This window comes from Excalfactoria chinensis, chromosome 19 (assembly GCF_039878825.1).
Source record: "Excalfactoria chinensis isolate bCotChi1 chromosome 19, bCotChi1.hap2, whole genome shotgun sequence".
NCBI lineage: Eukaryota > Metazoa > Chordata > Aves > Galliformes > Phasianidae > Excalfactoria > Excalfactoria chinensis.
Genome location: NC_092843.1, coordinates 7,320,958 through 7,343,013, shown reverse-complemented (window position 1 = coordinate 7,343,013; position 22,056 = coordinate 7,320,958). Strand labels below are relative to the sequence as shown.

At 46.6% G+C, this 22,056-nt stretch overlaps 1 protein-coding gene across 1 annotated transcript in view; it reads right to left on the bottom strand.

Annotated features, from left to right (window-relative positions):
* AATF (apoptosis antagonizing transcription factor) overlaps positions 1 to 22,056 on the bottom strand; it is a 41,805-nt gene that overhangs the window by 1,233 nt on the left and 18,516 nt on the right. Inside the window, exons 9-11 of the mRNA XM_072353683.1 lie at positions 14,243 to 14,310; positions 12,803 to 12,883; positions 9,787 to 9,858 (exon numbers count right to left, since the gene is read on the bottom strand). Of these exons, the coding sequence (XP_072209784.1) occupies positions 9,787 to 9,858; positions 12,803 to 12,883; positions 14,243 to 14,310 (221 nt within the window). The remainder of the gene's footprint in view (positions 1 to 9,786; positions 9,859 to 12,802; positions 12,884 to 14,242; positions 14,311 to 22,056) is intronic.

Below are 22,056 nucleotides of genomic sequence, written 5' to 3'. Positions count from 1 at the left end.
TCACAGGAGCAAGCTTCCCTTTAAAGGAAATGAGCCAGTTGCACTCAGGTGTGGGACAGGCAAGGAGATCTCCTTGCTGCTCGGGAATGAACCTGTGCAGCTTCAAAGGACGAAGCTCAGTGATGGCACCAAGGCAGACCACAAGGACAGAGAGTCCTTCGTAACTCCCTGGGTCACATCCCTTAATTTCAGTGCACAAAGCGATGATCAGTCGGCTGCTCTCCCCTCTGCAAATGAACACATGGGGAAATAGCTCTTGTGCAGGGCTCAAACTGGGCCTGAAGGAGTTCTTCTAGAAAGCAGAATGGGTGCTTGGAAAGCAGTGATGAGCTACAGAGTCTACAGAGTGCAAGACAGCAGCAGGGCTCAGTGCTGTAAGCAGCACCCAGAGCGCCCAAAGCACAGCCCTCGAGGTCCAGCAGTGACTATTACTCTTCTGGAGTAATGCGGCTACCAAACAGCACAGCTCACACACACATGGACTCCCTCCCTCTGTGCTTTGCTCAGGGACAGCACAGCCCCCACACGTTCCCCACTCTCTTTAGACACAGCTGGTGCTCAGGAGGCAGCGCCCAGCCCTGCTGCTCGTGGTGCCGCTCACCAGCACACACTGCAGGCAGCACAGCACTGCCCCTCTGCCCCCAGCACAGTGCTAAACCCAAAGTGGAACAGTCCAGGTAACCACACAGCACGGGCAGACACCCCAGCAGGGATGCAAAACCAGAGGACCCCTCCAAACTGAAACAGAACCAACACTTTACCCTGCAAGAAACACCATAATAACAAAACCTTCTTCCTTTCCCCCCCTCCTCCCACCATCCAGGCTGCCCTTCTTCCACAGCATCTCCCCCCTCAGCAGGATTTAACCATGCAGAGAGTAAAACTCATCAATCCTCCAGGTTTAACCTTGTCTCTGTTTCAATTCACCAGGGTAAAGTGTGGATTTTAATACTTTCAGCCCCCTTAAGGCTACACGGAAAACGAACCCGGATTTTGGCTAAAAAACATCCCATTTCTCTCCTCCACCCACGCCTATTAACCATCAGACTGGAGCCACTGAGTTGAGACAACCCAACCCAGCCCAGCAAGAGACTGATGCCTTGGGACAAGGGAAGGTGACTTTAGCACAAAGGGGCACCGGAGCTAACGATGTGCTGAGGAATAACCTATGCTGAGTAATTAACAGCACTTACACCTCAGGTGGAGTGCGGAGGAAGCAGGTCGATAGAGGGGTCTTCCTTGAATTAAAATTTAACTTACCCTTTATTGCAACCTACAAAAGCAAGTAATGAGCACTAACATTTTTATTTCTTTTAAACCGTCATTTAGGCTGCAGAGGGGATAATTACCTATTTCCACCGTAGTGAGGTTTTATCACCCTTAGTGAGGCATTTTCTAATTTAATATTTTTACTGTATTATCATAAAACCCGTTTCTGGAAAGAAAAAAAAAGGAAGGATCGGGAACCACGGAGCCACGTGCCATAAAACACATGTGGGTGCCATAACACACGTGTGGGTGCCATAACATACATATGGGTGCCATAACACATGTGTAGGTGCCATAACATATGTGTGGGTGCCATAAAACACGTGTGGGTGCCATAACACACGTGTGGGTGCCATAACATACGTGTGGGTGCCATAACACATGTGTGGGTACCATAACACACGTGTGGGTGCCATAACATACATGTGGGTGCCATAACACACGTGTAGGTGCCATAACATACATATGGGTACCATAACACACGTGTGGGTGCCATAACACACGTGTGGGTGCAGCACTGGCTCCACATGGGCATCTCCCCAGCTCAGCCCCTCTTCCATCAGACACACAAAGGGGAAAACAGAGGCATCCCCACGCACGGCACACAGCAGCCAACGCCGGGCTGCTCTGTGTGATTACATTCGTGCCGTTCCCTTCCCTTAATAAGGAAAAGCAGTTCAGCACGCTGGTGGAAGAACAAAATTAAGGGGGGAAAAAAAAAATCCCATTTCTGGTGGGTTGGTTTTTTTTCCCCCCTTCCTTTTCTGAGCGCTATTAATACGGCGCTGCCACACGAGTCACTGCTGCGCTGCTTCTATAGAAACACCCTCCATATAAAAACACATCCCTGTGCCTTCTCCCATCCACCTTTTCCTTCTTCTCCTCTTCCAGGATTAAAAAAAAAAAAAAAGAAGATAATTCAGAAGATGCCCCAAGCTGTACTGAAATAACTACAACCAGCCCATTGCTTGCAACATCCTCCTCTGGGAACAATGCATTTTTAATTCACAAAAAACCAGGGGAAGATGCAGCATGAACAGCCTTAAGAAACGGAGGATGAAAAGCACACACCTGATGAACGCAGAAGGCTGCCTGTCATTTGCTTGGGAAGTTTTCCATCTGTACCCTAAGAAATCCTTTGTCCACCAGTAGGAAATTCAGATTGCTGGGTGCCCAGCAAGCACAGCAGGAACAAGGAAGGGAAAATAAGCTGGAGCTCTTTCCTTCTCGCTTTCTGGTCCAAAGCGTTGCTCAAAATCAGCACACGATGTGTGGGATGTGGATCTGCTTTCGCACACCTAACATGCATCTCCCACTCTGATGCTTCCGCAGCTATGATGATGGGGAGCAATTCTATTCTCTATAGCAATTCTATGATGATGGGGAGCAATTCTATTCTCTATAGCAATTCTATGATGATGGGGAGCAAAACGAGCAGCAGCCATCATCAGAGCAGAACTCAAATACCAGGCGTCTTTGAAAGCCAGGGGCCTCAAACATGGTGCAAAGCACAGCTGTGTGCTGGCGGTGCTGTAGGACTGAAGGACAGCAGGGCGGTGGGATGGTTGGCCTGGGAGATGATGACAGACCCATGTTGATGGCAGCTCTACAAGATGACAGCAAGCTCATATTGATGGCAGCTCCACAGCATGACGACTGCCCCACGTTGATGGCAACTCTGTGTCATTGGCAGCCCCATGATGTGCCAAACATCCCACGCCGATGGCAGCCCCATGACATGATGACCATCCCATGCAGATGGCAGCCCCATGACATGATGACCATCCCATGCCAGTGGCAGCCCCATGACATGGTGACCATCCCATGCCAATGGCAGACCTGCAAGGCAATGGCAGCCCCACGAGGTGATGGCAGCCCCACGAGATGGCACTCTCTCTCTCTCTCTCTCACCTCCCAGCGCCCAACATCACAGCACACAACTCTGGCTATAAATTACACAGCAGACGGCTCTCATCGCCGTGCCCAGAGCTTGAAGGAGATTCAGAAAGGTCTGCTGCTATTCCCTCTCGTTCAGGCAGGTCAGGATTGGGTCCTTCAAGTCCGTGCAAATGCTTTTAGCCCCACGGCTTTAAATTATGAGAGGTGACATGTGACCTCTGGTTTGTCTCATGAGACCAGGCACAAGATTTATAATATTTCAGGATGCCGGATCCTGCCCTAAACAAAGGGACTGTACACACTGTGAGAGGCCAGGCATTGGGAAGTGACAGGCGGATGGCCAGGCTGCTTCTCAGGGAACCTCCTGGCCTTCACAATGGTCATCTGTCACCAGCGCTGACCACCCTCCCTTGAATCCAGCACTTGGCCCCTTCTCCAGCCCCATGCATGAGAGAATCAGCATCTGCAGCTCACAGTTTCATATGAGCTTTTACAACATGATGCATAAAAGATGCAGAAGTGGCAGGAGAAGCAGCAAAAGACGGCGAGGTTCAGAAAGCTCCGCACGCTCTGCTGCCACGTTTCCCAGCAGCTTTAATTTCCCCATGAAATTCATAAAATGTTGCCTTCTCGGTCCCCGTTTAAGATGGGTATTTGAGCAGAGCAGGCACCGTAACGCTGTGCGTACCCCACACGGAGGGACCATTCTTTGTGTACCTTAACATCCCATATTCCTAGGATGATTTCCCTCTTTCACAGCTTGACTGTTTTATAACAGATTTGATGCAGGAGAAGACAAATTGGCTCACAAAGGAAGGGCGACAAATCATCCCGCAGCTCTTAACAGGTTATTTTTTTTCCCTTTAAAAAGGAAATTTCCATAACAGAAGCGTCTGTCTTCTTACGGGGGATGTCAAACATCAGGCTCTGGGATACAATGATTTCTGCCCATTGGCACAAGCTGAGGTCACAGATGCCACTTCACTACCACCGGCCTCAAAACGTACAACAACTCCTGCCTCACACAGCAGCCCTTCCAACCACTGCGGTCCAAGGCCATCCAGGGCACAGAACGGCATCGACATGGGTCAACTTCTAAGGCCGAGCCAAAGGCCATGGGGCGAAAATGCACCAAACAAATGATACACAAAACGTCACTCTTTGGGGACCGCCCTCGACGTCAGCACTCCTCCCTTTGTTTCACAGAACAAAGCACGTGCAGACCTGGACTGATGCCCTTTCAGGCTGTGCCTATACAAACTTGGAAGGATTCTTCTCATGGGCTGTTGCTGGTGTTTGCGCCAAGCAGCCGCAGTTGCTCCAGAAAGAAGTGCTTTGCTTGCTGGCAGGGACTTCTGTCGTGATGAACCGCGCTGGATTGACAATCTCAGAGTCCAAATTCCCCCATTAATCCTGTCTCGTGGTGTTTTAATACCCACAGCACAAAGTGAGCTACGTGAACGGCTGATATCTCACCAACTTTTTTCTTTCGATACTTTTCTTACATTACAATCTCATGTCACATAAGTAAATTAATCTTTTAATACGGGGATTTCCTACGACGTACCCCCTTCTGCTTGCTGTAAGACACACTGCGGCAGAGCAACAGCACTAAGTCCAAAAGTGAGAAAGCTGCCTGGGAATGCACACAACGTCCTGGCTGAATCCAAGGGAAAAGCTCTAATCCACAGCTCACTGGCAGCAGGATAAGCCGTGCCTTTGCTCTGCTCCCTATCAGGCACAGCTTGCTTGCACTAAAGCAGCCAAAAGTAGAGCAGGCCGGATGCTCTCGTACCAAGCAGGGACACACAGCCAGAACCTGAAGCTCCTACAAGCAGGGTCACAATGACCACGTAACTTCTGCCAGGCAAAAAGGTAAGCACAGAATGACCCGGGTTGGAAGGGACCTCATGGATCATGAAGTTCCAACCCCCCTGCCTGGTAATCTCGTGGTGGATGATCAATTCTGTCCAAAAGCAGCAACCAGTTGGCTAACTGGTGGCAATTGTGCTGCTGGGCAGCCTGATGAAGGCAGAGCAATGCTCCCCTGCTGCTGGAGGAGCAGCTGTGCCTCACACTACGGGCCAGCACTGCTTGCTTTGACGCAGTCCCACTGCGTCTATCTCCTTCCTGGTTACTGCACTCATCAGGAAGAAGCATCCACTCAGGTGAGATGGGACCCACACCAAAGCTGCCCCTCACCCCCCACCTTCAGCCAGCACTGATTTTCAGCTTGCACTGTGAATGCATCTCTTTTGTCCTGCCTGCCTCTCCTGCAGGAAGGCCTCCCCTCGCCTCCCGTTCCTGCACCGGTGCCATCTTTAATGATGATGTATGGGTGTCCTTTTCCTCAGCGGTGCTGTGGGGAGGGGGGTCAAACGTGTGACACCACCAGCATGTGTATCAACAGCAAATTATAAACCGTGTCAATCCAAGTTAATGCAAAGCTGTAATCCTCTTTAACAAGAGATCAAATCAGTGCCATGAGTTATGTTCATTCTGTAATCTGATAAGAAATAGAGTGAGCCTCTAATAAAAGAGTAATGAGAGCCCTTAATGATGCTGTTAAAAGGTAGCGCCAGTTAAAATATTGCTGTTGTTCCAGCTGATTAGATCACTGTTGCATATTTGCACAATCTTGTTTTACCTGTCAGAATAACCTGAGCCGTCTCGGGAGATAAAGGCGTGTGGACCAAACATCTGTGTCCTCAGAGAACGTCTCTCTCACAAGTTTCCCCATCCTCCAAAGGTGAAATGATGAGGATGTTCCTCAAACAGAGCAGTAATTTGATATCGGACCTCTTTCCAGAATGTCCACGTTTAGTCTCTGCTGCACACACACACATACAGCGCAGAGATCTGGAGGTCTATATATCAAAGCTGACAGAGAGATATAACACCTCCAGAATCCACTCACATCCTCCCAGGAGCACAGACCTTACCCGACCTCGCCACAACCAGGCTGGTTGGAGGATCCACTCCTGCAGATATGAAAATGCACTCACTTGGCTACAGACCTGCACACCTTACTGGGAATCTCGAGGCTCAGTCTGTCATTCCCCGTGCCTCCTTTCCCAGGGTATACAACAGAGAAGATGGGCAGCTCACCGGCTCTGTTGGTGTCAAAGGATGGACCCCAGGTTGAGAAGACAGGAAAAGCACATGTCAAGGGAAGCCCCAGAGGTGACACCCACATGATGCCACTCTCAAGCCCAGGAAAATCACAGCCTGACAGAGATCGACCCCGACCTATTCCTGGATAGTTCCTTCCTGAGCCCACCACTCTCCTCCAAACCTCCACGGCAGGGCACTCACATCCCAGCTTTTGCCTTCAGCTTCCTTGTCACAGGGCAGGCCCATTTACATAGCAATGACCTTGGACCGATTAGGAGAACCTTGGCCCGGGAGTACTATAAATGTATTTAAGTCTATAAACATATACCCCAAGATAACCATAAAAATCACTTTCCAGTGTATGTTTTAAAATACTACCAGAGAGGGGTTAAAACAGAGGAGGGCTCGAGGCCACCAGTGTCCCACACATTACAACATAATATATGTGAGCACAAGGTTAAACAGCCATGCCCATGCGTAGGGTGCATGAAAAACTGGCAAGTGGAAGATTAATTGCCTGCACGAATGCTATTATTCCAAGCAGCAGGAAGAATAAGAAAGAACGTGGCAGTGATGTTGACAAAGGCAGCATTATACGTGTATGCTTCTTTCCTCAAATTCAGGCTGTAAAACAGTTCTGGAGTGACTGTCCATCCCCTTCCCCACACAGTGCTCAGGCTGTTACTCCTCACACACGTTTGCTCTTTGTTTCTCCACCCAGTGTTAAACTTGATGTGCCAGACCCCCAGGAGTCCTGGCTGCCCACACCAACAACACACAGGAACCTTCAGGTGAGCTCCAGCATCACCTGCCATGATTTTAAGGTCTCTTTGCACAGCCAGAATAGCATAACATGTACAGGAGAACCAGGCCCCGGAATCATCCCCAGGTTAATAATGTAAATATACATCAAACGACTGGGCATTACAGTGCTACAGAGACACAGACAACTCCCTTCTGCTTTTGCTCCAGGGGTGAAGGGGCTGTACCTGGAGAGTGAGGACTTGGCACAGCCCAAGGAGAACCAGAGCCTGAACACCACTCTGCCCATCCGCATCTCCACATCCGTATTTATTTAATGGCACCTTGCAGTTATCTCCTTGACACTGTGGCCTCCGGTAGAACTTAAGGAGGAATGTTCAGCCAGCTCTATTGGTTCTCATTTTTTTATGCACAGCTCACTGATACTTTTACATTTCTCACACTGCAACACACACCACTCCGTGGTTCCGATGTGTATTTGCTTTGGGGTCATCTTTGCTTTGGGGTCATCTTTTAAGTGTCTGAGCAAGGAAAAAAACCAGCTCAGAGCACAGTCACATCATTGTCAAGCATACGCTGCATTTTCAATACAGTAATTCACACATGGAAACAATAAAATTACCTTCTTCTGTCACAGAAGAAAGGTGTTATCATAACTGCTTCCCTCCCACGTGTACAGGCTTGGCTCCCCCTTATTAATTCACCTGCAGTTTAAAGCACGTGTTGAATTCTTGTCCAACCTGGCTGTGTGCTGTTAGAGTGGTATGGTGCCCTGTCTCATCTGAAACAAAAGCTTTGCTGTGCTTAATAAAGACGAAGTGATAATAACACTATTACTAAACCATTGTTTTTTACACCTCCTCAATGCAGACCTCCAGGCATCCCCAGCACACAGTCACAGAAGCACAGAGTCAACCATCCATGGGGACCCACGAGGCCATGAGCAGAACTGCCCAGCCTGATGCCCGCGCTGCCCTGTCTTACCCAGAGTTTGCTTGAAAGCCCAATCCTGGCAGAATGAGACACAGCTGCACACGCAGTACGGCCCTCAGGCCCACTTGCTGGTGTGCAAACACATCAATTGACAGCTCCGCTCTAGACGGCTAAAGCAGCACCAAGAGATAAGTGACTAAAATGCCATTAACAGGAAGTGTGGCGGGCCTCCAAAGCGACTAATAAACTTAATGTAAGGAATAAGTTCCCGCAGTCTGACAATCAGCGGCAGCTGCTGCCACCAAAGAATCCGTAACACATGCAAGCGCTGTAATAACCCCTCCAAGTGCAGAAAACCCCCAGGAGACGTTCTAGTAAACCAAATGTCAAACACTCTGTCCCTACCACAATGATAACTGTGTCAACACAGCACCACACAGACAGCATCCCATTAGCTCTAATAGCTTCTGAGGGTCAGCCGGACTCCCAGCGGCTCGGGGAGGGCTGCAGGTGCCTGCTGAGGGGTAAAGGGAAGCAGGGTTATGAAGATGGCAGCCAGACGATGTGTAGCTGAGGCCCAAGAAGCCCATTGAGCCAAACGACAGCCCAGCTGTTTGCTGCAGTTCCATTTGCATGCACTTGGAGAATTGTGGCTTGCAGAATGCCTTTTCTGTGCAACTTTTGGAACACAAGTGAGTGCGGTGGAGTGTGAAGGAGGAAGCAATGTCAGCTCTGGGGACAGCAAACACGCTGTGATAACCCTTGGATTATTAGGATCAGTATTGATCATTTTTCCCCCCTCCCTCTGTCGCACACACAGGCTGAGCTTTCCCTCATTCTGGGTTCAGAGCAGCGGCCTGCATGCCTGCCCAACCTGCAGGGCAGTGCAGCAGGTACTGGATGCAATTAAAGACAAACATCCTAAACTCTTCAGGATGAAATGGCACAGGTCTAAATACACACAGAAAATGCCTCAGTGCCAACGTTCTGAACAGCTCTCATCCAGATGTCTCTGAGATATCCCACGAGGCAGCAGTCAAAGAGCAGCAGGTATTCGCTTTCCATTTCCCAAAGTGACAAACGACGTTTCTCTCTCACAAAGCACAAACATGTTCCACATCCCAGGGAAAAGGCATTGCTTGAACCTCCTACATCCAATCACTGTAAAGATGACACCAGTCCCCTCCCACAAGAAGCCCACCGCCTCCAGACTTAGTTAAAAAACACCATAACTGCACATAAGAACTATGCAGATATACACAGAATAACTGCCAAGCAGCTATATACAAAATTTAACTTGCACCCTTCTTAATAATTAGCAAATTAAAACCCTACAGTCTCCTAATAAAACATTTCACTCTTTAAATAGCAACATTGAGGACTTGTCTGAATCATGAGAACTATCCCAGCTGTTACCTGAACTAAGAAATGCACACTGACCAGGACTTAAAATAGTTGCCACTTTCTGTCTGTAATTTCCAGTCGTACCTGGAGATGCTAGATGACTTATTGACAATTTCTAGTATAACTCCACAAAACTCAAAGATTCTGAAATCCACGTAATTTTCAAGCAGGAATAAAAATGCAGGTACTGAGACTCAGGAAAATTTCTTGTTTGGTGTCCCAGTAATTACAGAGTGAAAGCTCAGGCAGACTGCCTGGACAGATGTGACCAAGACACCCAGGCTATGATGCCAGTGACAAATGGTTAACTGATAAGAAGAAATGGAGAGGGCGACAGACTGAAGAACAGGTCAATATCACGCTGTCATGAAGCCATTTGAGAAACATAATTAATCTGTTACTCACCTGGCATCATCATTCATCGTACAGTGGTCAATAGGTGCCATGAAGCTCACCAGCTTGCTATGGACATGATACCTAAATAGGGCAGGAATAAGCAGGCAGCACATCAGTTAACTACTAATGAGAAGGAACAGTTGCTGTTTGAATAGAAACATACCAGCCCCTGCATAGGAAGTGCTGGTTCTCCTGGTGGCTGATATCTAATGAGTTACTACTTATAGTCAGCAATTCCTCTTCCCTCCCCTTTCTTATAACATGGATAGAAGCATAACCAGATGATACAATGAACTGAATGGATGACTAACAAGGAAACCCTTTTTTCAGCACTGCTAGAAAGAGGACATACAGCATCCATTCATTGAGTGTGAGTCCCTAATCAGACTCCCAGACAGACAGTCCTGAGAAGGCAGACAGAGAAACAAGAACTCCTGTTTTCATCCTGCCCTTCTCTTAATCATCTTCTGGAGTCCTCTGCAGGCAGCAGATATTCTCAAGCATCCATCTGCTATCACGCTTCCCATGCTCTCTGGTAGCCAGGGACCTAAAGGATACCAAAATCCTTCTCCCCAAGCAATACCCATAGCTGGGAACTTTTACCTTGAGTACTCTGAATGTAAAAAGAGACAAAGAAGGCAGCAGGAAAAAGACCTACCCAAAGAGCAGAAGGGGTATGCCCAAGGTGATGCAGCGCTACACCTGTCTCAGCTTCTGAGCCACCAAAATACTCCTGCCAGCTGCAGTGCACCTACAGATACAGAAATGCCCTCCTGCTTTCTGTCTTGGGTGAGGGCCTTGCAGTAGCTGTTCATGACTTACACTCAAGGACCCGACATACGCAATTTAACAGAGTACAGACTAACTCTGAATGAGAACTTGCCTTCAAACCCTCGTGTGTAAGCGCACGAGATTCCAAACCAGCAGCTTCTGATGTACACCACCACATCGCCTTCCCAGCTCAGAAATGCTTTATCCAAGTTGCCGCTATTTTTAGAGCTTGACAAATAGCAGGCAAAAGGATTCACAAGCATTTGCCCAGAATCACCTTCTTTCTCTGTCACCTCTGCTCTCCCTTTTGTTTGCTTATGCAGGAACATTCCCTCGAGGGGAGTTTTTAACTTACAAGAATATTGCAGAATGGCTCTTCAGGCACAGCACACGCTCACCCTCACACAAGGGCCTCTCAGGGAATGGAAGGAGTTGTGCTGATCCAACACGGCATGATCAAATTGGGGAACAGACACAGCACCACGTGCTGGGGCTGCAACAGACTCTGGGTCAACAGGCTGAACTGTGAAACAGCTCACTCACATCAACAACTGATTGATTCCCACAGTTCAAAGCTCACAGCCTGCACAGTGCTGTTGGGACTGAGCAATTCTGATAAATTCTCTGACACAAGTTTGTTTGCTCAGAACTAATTACTGCCATGGACTCAACAACCAGGACTTTGCAAAGCCTGGTCTAGCAGATACAAGGCATCTAACTCCATCCGCAGGATCACATCCCATGTTGCAGCAGCAAAGGACCAAGGACTGACAAGAACAAAGGCATGCACACACCGCTCCTCCACAGCTACCAAAGGAAAGCCTCAGCAGGACAGCACAGGGTTGGACACCAGCTTTCCTAATCTCACCCTTTTTGGAACAGCTCGCTTCTCCCCTTGATGCCTCAACTTCCCCACCTACGAAGGGGACAGGTCCTCATGCCAAACGCAAGGTCAAATGCTTTTGAAAGCACCTGGAGATGCTCAGACCCTACAGCAAACTTACACGTTTCTCCTGAACATGCTTTAACATTGAAGGTTTGCAAAAAGATTGCAAAAAAAAAAGGAAGAATAACAGAGATGAATAAAACGCAGCATGTGATACTTTGCACCCTGGGATCAACAAGTCCTCTGCGAAAAGAAATCTAAGAACCACTACCTCGATCTAAGAGAGAAGTGGAGGAAGAGAGCACAGGAATGCTGAAGCACACAGATTGCACACCATGAGAATCCCCCATTATTCCTGGAGGTTTAGAGTCTGACTCAGTTGTGTGATGCTGTCAGTAGTTTTGACTGAATCATGAATATATCCAATTATGCGTGATGCTGACAGAAAAGAATATTGATAGTCAATAATTATAGGCTTTTCAGGCCAACAAAGTAGCTCTTCCCTCTTTTAATAAATTATCTTATGACATCTATCTTAAAAATTGCTATGCCAGGCCTGACCCAGACCGACTCCACTGACTTTCTATCAGATGCCATCTCAGCTGACGATTTATAGTTTACTCACAAAAGGATGGTTAATGTTGCGGATTTTTCAGGATGTGGTGCAGCTTTTCAGCATGCCTCCCTGCCACAAACACCTCCTTCACTACAAATCACGCAGTCATGCTAAACTCAGGGAGACTAATATATCTGCTGTGCAAAGGGGAAAAAGAAAAAGCAAGCAACTATCTTCTCCAGGCTGCTTTCCCTCTCCACCCAGCACCAAGGACAGTTCTCCCACTGGAAACAGAGAGACCAACCCGCATTACTGACTGAGGCATCAGAATGTGAAGCTAAAGAAAGCTGTGATGTGACTAAAAAATAGAGTTTAGACACCACATTCCAACTGACTGTCAGTGGGAAACAAGCATCTACCTCACTTGGGCTTGTCTACAGGTCTTCCCCTCAAGCTGCTCTCCACATTTGAACCAGCTAAATACATATTGCATAAGAATTGCAATTGCTTATTGGCTTTCACCAGAAATTACAACCCCAAATTGCTTAGGGGCATCTGAACACCCCTCCCAGATGTGTCCTGAGACCAACAAACATTTTTGCTAAGACTGAGCTGGGACATCTCTCACAGGTTGCATCCAACCAACCCCTTACCTTAGGTGCAAAGAACATTAAGACTCCCCATAGGAGCATGGTATCTTGCCCTGAAGGGGATGAACAAGTCTGACAGTGCACCCCAGAGCCAACCTACTGTAGTCCAAATTTATTTGGCAAACCCAGAGCTTCAGGCTGCCTGCAGAAGCTGTCACTCACCGGATTTTCCTTCCTTTGCTGGCTTTTCTGTCCACTTTCTTCTTTATTTTGCTTCGTAGCTTCTGGATGGCCAGCCACTGTCTGAGGAATGTAAAATCACTGTTACATGACTTTTAAAAACCACAAGGCAAACAAGCATTAGGCACAATGAGGTCTCCCAGCTGTTCTGATTGCTGCATTTGCAAAAATAAAGGAGATGAGAACCTGAGGACAACAAGTACAGAACCCCAAATGCCGACGTTACTGAGTCACTCCAAGAACGTGGCATTTAAACAAGAAGCACTTCCCATTCCAGCCACACCAGGCTCCAAGCTGGGTCCTGCTGGTCTCAATGAGATGATCACTGCTCACTGAGATTTCTCCATCTGCAGGGAAACCCATGGAGACCACAGGGTTGGCTCTGCTCTTTATTCTTTCGTGATTACAGATCGTTCTTTTTCTCAAGAATCTTTAGGATTAAGAAGAAAATCTTTACCAAATACAAATGCTAAAATCTGTTTTATATTTATATATATATATATATATATATATATATATATATAATCAAAAGGTACTGCTCTTTTGCATCAGCACTGCTTATTAGGGTGACTTCTTTTCCATATAGAAAGCCCATAATGGAACAGATGGTCTGACCTGTTCTAGACTGACACCTCAGACACCTCAGGTGAATTAGGGTACGCCAACTCCATGAACAGAACTACCACAGTGCAGGAGATGCTCTGAATTTATTTCCCCCCTCAATTCTGCACAGAATATCAAACCTTTCTTCCCACCACCTCTGCCTATTAAACCTGGCAAATCCAGTAAGAAATCCTACCTATTGCTCCACCTCTTACAAAGCAGAACTACAAAAGAAAGAAAAGCAATCAACACTTTCTGTGAGTGCTGCTTGATTCCCAATGGAGTTGAGAAGGGAGGGCTTGAGGTGCCCAACCAGAAAGCCATCAAGTCAAAGAAAGTTTTCAGCTGGGAAAAACTTCACCATGTTATAAATATATTCTTTATGAAAATGAGCGTCATCTCACCTGATTTATACAACGAAAACTCAACATCGGGGAAAAAAATCTAGCAAAATCCAATTACTGCAATCTTAATATAATCTTAATTACTGTAATCTATTTTATTGTAAAGTCAGATAAATGTACAATGTAATCACCACTTAAATGTAATTTTGTCTATATCATGTTAAATTATAGTGAATAGCTTTCCATAGTATTTCAGACGTACACAAAATACGTTTGACACGCGGCACTAAAATTTGGGTAGTATTTTACAAGGATAAAAGTTCTTTCACTTCCAAAATTTCACCTAATGAATTTTCTCCCCCTCCCCACACACACACACACTCCCATTGCTCTTCCAGCAGGGACAATGGAAGCTCACAAGCAGTTCTGCATTCTGGGGAGGAGCTGGTGATGCCGTAGACAACTTCTTACTCACCTGCCCATGGCGACTTGATCGTTGGGGTCCAATGAAGTGGTTTTACGTTCTATCAGTTCTCGAAGGAGCTGGAAGAAAAACAACAATCCTTTTTTAAAGCACAATCAAGACAAGTGAATGCAAACAGGCTCAAGAAAACTTTCCCCAAGAAAACTTGAGGAATGTGCTGCCCCAGGTTCCCAGGGGAGACAGCTGCCCCTCACCATGGGGCAGAATGAAGAGCTGAGCCTGTGTCTCAGGGATTACTACTGTTTATTGGGCCTTGAGGAGGATAAAAACACCAGGGCTTTCACAGGCTGTTGTATACACGACTCCTATTGACATGGGGTGGAATGCTGGAAGTGCACAGTGAGATTTCTGCCCCACATGCCTTCACAGAACAGAACTCGAGCGCTGCTCGGCGCTCACACTCTGAGGAACAGAACAGCAATGTAATTTTTACAGCCAGAGCAGGAATGTTCAAGCAGGTTTTTCTATTTCTTTTCATGTCCTGAGGGTTAGGTTTTGTCCTTTTCACTTCCTGTGAGCAAAGAATGTTGTGAACAGCTTTTTTGGATGCTTGACCAGGGCTGCGTGTTTATCACCCCTCACTGTAGATGGTACGTGCTGTGCCTACACAGTGACACAGGGAATGGAAACAAACCCTCTGAAACAGAGGGGCACAGATCTCTTCTGGATGTCCACATTTCAGGACCCAAACCAGAGCCAGCCCTGGAAATGAGAGAGCCCAGCCAACCTAACAAGCGTGCTAAAGATAGGATGAGTGACACTTTCCTTCTCCCCTGTACTTTTGCTAAAGGAGGAGGGTTGAAGCACAATGGTCAATCACAGCTGAGCATCAGCCACAGAGCTAAAGGTGCTGCCCACACTGGCACAGCTGATGCCCAGAGCTGCTCCCAGGCACTGGGAAACTCACCCACTCCTGAAGCTCCTGCGCACATAAGTACACCACTAGAATGAAGGTGCAAGGCACAGACCACCCCCCCCCTCCCCAAAATGCCATCAAAGTAGGCAGCTATTATGTTATGGTCTTTATTGTTTTAATTTCTATACCAGTGACACCCAGATATCAGAGAACATTCCATTCCTATCCACATTTTCCCCCTGCATTCAAGGCATACATTGGATTCCCCCCCACTCCCCCAAAAAAGGGGAAAAAAAGTTGCAATTCCAGTACAATTAAAACCCTGCCACTGCTTCCTTCTATCTGCTTATTTTTAGAGATTATTACTGCAGCAATTACATTCAACAATTCCTGGAACTGGGGTCTCTGGTTTATTATCACTAGAAAACAGCAAGCTATTTCTCTGCCCTGTTTATCTGATTGATTCCCAACATCTTTCTGGCACACAATCTATCAGTTTATCTCTCCCACTTCATCACCGTCACTTCTGGCAGCTAAATACAAGATCCAAATCCAGTGTTACACAGACATACGACACAGTAAACCTATGTAACACTGCCACTCTGTAAACAGCTGCCCTTAAGGCTAAGCAGAAATGGGATCTTGGTTTCTAGTCAATATTCTGTCAAAAGCAAGGTGGGAGGGAGGGTTTTAACAGTGGCAAGAAATGGTGCAGCTATGTTTTAGTGGTTTCTTCCTGTACTGGCAATAGGACGTGTTTACTGTCTCCTCTTATCTCGCTTCCTTGGCACAATGCACAGAAGAAGTGCTGAGCTGTGCGGGCAGAGGTAAGGCAGTGGAACTCCTCAGAGCTGAGCAGCAAGGCTCTGCAGCAGGACCTGCTCCTCCTGGCGGCCCACCGACCCCATAGAGCTGCAGCTACGCCAGAAGCACAGGGAAGAGCCCTGTGCAGCACTAGGAGATAAGCCCTGCAGGCAGCTGCCTCTTCTGCACTCCGCTGACCTCCAGCAGATCAGTTGTTCTGTGGGGCAGACTGTGCCTTGCTGACCTCAGGGCTGATGCTGAATGATGCACTGAAGGAGTCTCAGCAGCCAGCCTGGGGTGAGGCATGAGAGACAAAGGTGAGGGGGAATTACAAGAGAGCAGGCACAAGAGGGAAACTAGGAAAGAGAAATAAAAGCTGTGCAGCATCCTGCTATATCTAAATAGCGTACGTCTTAAAGCTTACGTTATAAATCATGCTAACAATGGTTACTAAAATAAAAGTGGATGTAGCCAGAGGCTACCGCTGAAAAAGTCAGTCTAGACCTGCCTCGCTGCCTTTGGTCTTTAAGGATTTGATTAGTTTTTCCGCTTTCTAGTTCAGAGTCTTGCATTCAGCCCATGCTCCAGAGCCAGCTAGGGCTCGGGGTACGGAATGAATGATAAACTCATTTACTGAATAACATAACACTGTTTTCAAAGCACAAGACTTAACACACTTCCAAAGCTGTAATATTTCATTGAGCTTGGAGATTTGGGTTAACATTTATTAGTCAAAACAGAAAACTCTCATCAGACCCCATATATTCCATTAGGAGTGATATATGGTGTCTCCCAATGTCTAATTATTAACTAGGAAGTGGAGGTAAATCACTATCAGAATTGAGCCCTGATGTGTGAAGACAGTTTGAATTAGGCAATTTCAGCATCAAAAGGCTTTGATTTGAAACACATCCTTTTTTGCTTTCCCTCCTTTCCCATCTTCCCTGACCTTCAGAAGCCCAAACTCGCTCTGCCATGCAAACAAACACAGCTGCCCACATGAATGGCCTGCGGCTCAGCTGCCAGCTCCAAGCCAGGATAAGCCACGTACCAGCACCAAAGCCTTTGGTAAAACTCACGCTGGAGTCAACGATGTGAGCTTTCTAAAGAATCCCCCTCACAAGGACTCCTTACTCTGCTGGTTAAAGAGAAGCAAGCAGACTGTACAGAATTAGAGGGACTCAGAAATGCCATCAGGGTGTTGTTCAAGGGTAATAGAGATTCATTTCTCATTTCAGAGGTCAATTTGCACTGCAGAGGTTAGGTCTCATTTTCATGCACTATCTATCAGTGTTCCTAGTACTACACTTGCTGACCTTTCTGATGTGCAGACTGAGGACTTGCCAGCTGGAACAAAGAGCTACATACAGCTCAAAGAAGCCTCATGACAAAAGGGACTTTTCTACACCCTCACAGACCACTTTACTATCTTGCAAAAGTAACATATCACAGAGTACAGTTTAGTTTACAAACCTTAGAAATGTAACTGGAACAAGAGAAGCATTTTTTCCTCTGCTGTTAAAGTCTGCAGAAAAGGCTCAGGCCTTTCTGCTATAGCACACCATAGCCATGCAGTCCTTGTGCTGCCCCAGCATTGGCCGGGTTGGGCAGTGAGAGGTAGAGAAGCTGAGGACAACGTGTGAAGTCCAAGTAAAGAAATAAGAACAGGAACACCAAGTGCTTACCCTCCTCAGTGGTGAAAAAGCAAAGTCATTCCGCTCCCCAGCAGACAGCTGACAACGTGGCCTTTTATCAATGCCATTCCAATGCTTTCTAACTCATTTCTTTTCTCTCCTTTATTCTTTGGACAGACGTGGTAAATCACATAATTTTTCTCCTTCCATCTCATACACATACACTGTGTATAAGAGCATAAATAACGAAGAGGTGGTTTCTATTAAGCATGCATTTTGCACTGCACTCTGCTTGGACACGGAAACAAGACATTCCTTCTCCCCTTTAAGCTGGCACTGTGCGGACACTGAACTCCATTTGGATTCCCAGCAGCACCAGAGTAAATTTACACCACAGCTCAAATTTTGCTCATAAATCCCCATGCAACACTTCAATATCTAACTTCCCAACACCTGTTGATAACGTACACACCTAAAGCACGAGGTGAATCACTGGATGATCATAAAGTCTTGGTTGACATTCAGTTTTGGATAAAACAGCATTGGCTTGTGTATTTTCTGATAACCCATTAAGAGCAGTTTCAAATCAAGCTTTAAAATGTGTTCTATTAACCATCTACCCCGCCATTTGAAAGATACACGCCTGCGATAAGAGCGCTGTATTGCCATTAACCTGTGGGACGGTTCGAGATGTCTCTTATCCACACAAAACTCAGAGCACAACTCACTAAAGTCACAAGACCAGCTGTCCGTATTAATCATTCATCAGTTTTAATTAAGGTGAACCAGCCTGTCAGAAAGACGGTCTTCTCTCTGTTCTTCCCCATTACCGACTTGCAATAGTTACTAGATTAGTAATCACTTGTTTATAAGCATTGTCAAATACCTGGGAGAGAAAAACACACTGGGAACTGCTTCAGGCCCACTCCTGGCTGGGATGCAAGGACGTAAAGAGCCTTAAGAAGTTGTGCAGTGCATACAACCCAGAAGAGGAACAAAGAGAGTTACATATGACCAAGGGGGAGCCAGGAGCTCACCTATGGTCATTCAGATGAAAGGAGGAATTCTGAATGCAAAGCTAGGAACAAGGAAGCGAGATTTGCTCGCAGCTCTGACGCTGTGTGTGGGTACATGAGATGCCACTCTACAAGGAACAACAACTTAGTCACAGCTCCTGCTGTCAGAGCTTTCTATAACATCGACACCTACCCCACGTAATAGCAAGCACAGACAACAAACAAAACAGAGCTCTTCCCACTGCTGGGAGCAAAGCCCAGGAACAAACACGTCTCTCAGCTGCTGTGCTGCACTGCCATGCAGACTGCATGCAGAGCCCCAGCAAACCCCAGCACCCCGCAGCCCAAGGGCAGCTCTCTGCCCCTTCCCACCCCCAGCTCTGTGCCATTTCCGGAGCGATGCTGTCAAAAAACCACAGTGACGTACAACACAACCAAATCAGGGGGAGGAGGGAGCAGGAGAGCAGAGAGAAAAGGGGATTATGTATATTCCTACTTCTCCTTAGGCATACCTGCTGCCATCAATGAGGAACATTTGTTCTGGGAAGAGCCGCCATCGGTGCAACGCTCAGCATCCGAACACTACCCTAATTCCTGTTGGAAATAAACCAATTTCCACTCTCTCCTTTAGCGGAGTATTTCAAGCTAATAATAAAATCTCCACTGTAGCATGGCAGAGCAGCAGCTCTCAGGCAGCAGGACGGAATGTTAAGCCTTAACGCTGCGATATCGACCATAATTTTAACGTAAATACAACTTCTAAGAACATCCAGCCTTTTTCTTCCCTTAAAACCACGTACCAACGAGAGTTTAGAAGGAAGGAAATGGAGTCTGGCCTCTCACTGCTGTCACTAATGAGGATCTTTTGGAGACATTTCTTGCACCATTCAAACCCAACTGTAGGCCAGCACTCAGCCTGGGCTGCCACAACGAGGACTGTAACTGCTTATCATCAACTGAAGGAGAGAAGGCAAAGAGGGATGAACAACAGAACAGAGCTCAATCCCAAATCACTGTAAGGTCCGCCAGCCCCACAGGGTGAATTCCATCAGCCTCCAAGGTCTGAACAAGAGAACTGGTTTTCCAAAGGAAAAACAGATTCATTAAAGAGCTCGGGATTATATTCTATAATAAAATAGTAGAGCTAATCATTCTGTTACCATTCATTTCTGAGCATCGATCAGAACTCGTTCATTTTTAACTGCTTAATTTTGCACTGAAATAGACAGGAATTGGTGTCTTACATCCTTCTTTACCCACACTTTTTTTTTTCTCTCATATATCCCACCATTCTGCAATAAGTAGTAAACAAAATCACCTATTAGTAAATAGTATTCAGAGAAATGAAAGCAAAGCTGAAATTCTGGACCTAAATTTAAAAACAAAGACAAAAGCCCCCATTTAGATGCACATGTGTGCTGTGCAATAAGTATTATGCATAGAGGGCAGAGTTTCTGAGCAGCCTCAAGCCTCAGCTCCAACCATGTTGCTGCCCATTACAGCCAAAGAAGCGGTGCCCTTTCTACCCAATATTTATATGTGTACAAACAGACAAGCACACACACATACAGACACAACACAAAGCACCGCACAGTTATGACCCATTTGAAAGAAAACACATTCTCTGTATTGTCAGCACTCTATTGTAATGCACTCTACCCTTTCTGAATGCAATGTTCAGCTTCAGCTTACCACCCTGACAAATAAAGGAAAGCACTTTATGAAACCAATTTAATTGGGAGGTGACAGAAAACATACAGCCATTTTCTTTAGCCTTATCACTGAATTGGCTTCAGCTCCAATCTCTGCCAAATCCCACTCAACAGAAGAAATTAACCAGGTCAGCGGAACAGGTGCTGCGCCGTGTCTGTCAAGGGGCTGGCATCCCCACAATTACTTGCACACAATGAAGCAGTAATCTTTACAGATCATCTCTCCCAAGAAGCATATTGGGGACGGGAGGAGAAGGGTGGAAAGGAGGGAGGGAGGGGAAACAAGAAAAAAAACAACAAGAAAGGAAAATGAATGTGTAGCTGCCTCGCGGCTCAGCAGATGTCTGTGCGTGATGTACGAGGCTAGGATAAGCTGTCGGAGCCCTCTGCCAAAGAGTAGTAAGTGATTAAAGCCTCCGCCAGGCTAAGCGCCATATTCAGAGTCTATGGGGTTTCAGAAGTTGCACCCATTCCTTGCTGTGCAGCCAGATGTTGTCGGCGGGTCCCGCCTCTATTCAGTGTGCGCGGGAGGCAGCAGTTGGAACAGCAAGGAATGCAATCTGGAGTGCTTCCGGAGGTGCCGTACATTAAACCGGTGTCACCCATCCTTCACCTCTCCTGAATGCTGAAACAACTCCAATTTGCTGCCACTTCCCTCTTGGGAAATGGCCAAGACACAGTTGTGCCTGGCAGACCCATTTGTTTTACTCAGGTGATTCTCTTCCCTCAATGACCTCTATTAGTTTAAGTTTTAATTTAGATTAACCCCAGCACCCCAATTAACCAGGGAGGGGAAAAGCTAAGCTGTGACTAGTCATAATTCTGAAGTTAGGATTTATCGAAGTTAAAGTTATTAGAAATGAAGACAGTCCGTCCATCTATTGCTATTTTTCTCACAAAAGTTTTAACATTTCACAGTCAATAAGCACCTTTACCTGCACAGGTCCGAAGGCTGTCGGTCACAGACATTTCTCCTTGACCACCCCACTGTTCTATTGCACTTACTCTATTTGTTTTGTGTCCTAACAGTCCACTTGGACCCCCAAACTCTATGACAGTGTCATCTCACTGCAGGACACATTTGGTCTCCTCAGTCACAACTCCAACAGACACTCTCCCATCCCCAGCCCTGCCTTAACATCCACCTCTAGTCCTGGCTCTGCACATGAAATCCCAAATCTTGAATGTTTCTGGCTAAATCAGTTAACCCAGCACAGCTGCGTGGTAACAGCTCTTTTACTGCCCACACCCTTTGCTAGCCATTTTAACCCAGACTGGAAGTGTCTGCCTTTCTAAGGGTATAATTATATTTGTTTATTCCTGACATGAAAACACTCTGTGGATCATCAGAGCAAAAGCACTTTTTCATGCATTGAGGTAGGACGTACTCCTCAACACATGGCAATTTCAGTGTTTTATGAAGCTGGCACTGCCATCTATTAAATACATTACAAGCACAAGGTTTTCCTAAGCTTCAGCCTCCTGTGCTTTGCACAGATACCTCGTTACTAAGAGTTCTGCAAATAAAATGAATAGCTGGCCCAAACCCAACCTGTCATAGCTCCAAGGAAAGCGCTACACAGAAGCTCTGCAGTATTTCCATTTTAAAGTAGATGAGTTCAGGTGAGATGAAAGTAACTTCGGTACTTTTAAGGATCCTATTGTGCAGCAATGTTCACCAGCAAGGATCACAGATGGAGATCTAATGCTGGAGCCTTCATTCTCCAACACAGCAGCATCAGGAATAACAGTAAGTTTACCTTCACAACACAAGTTTGAGCTC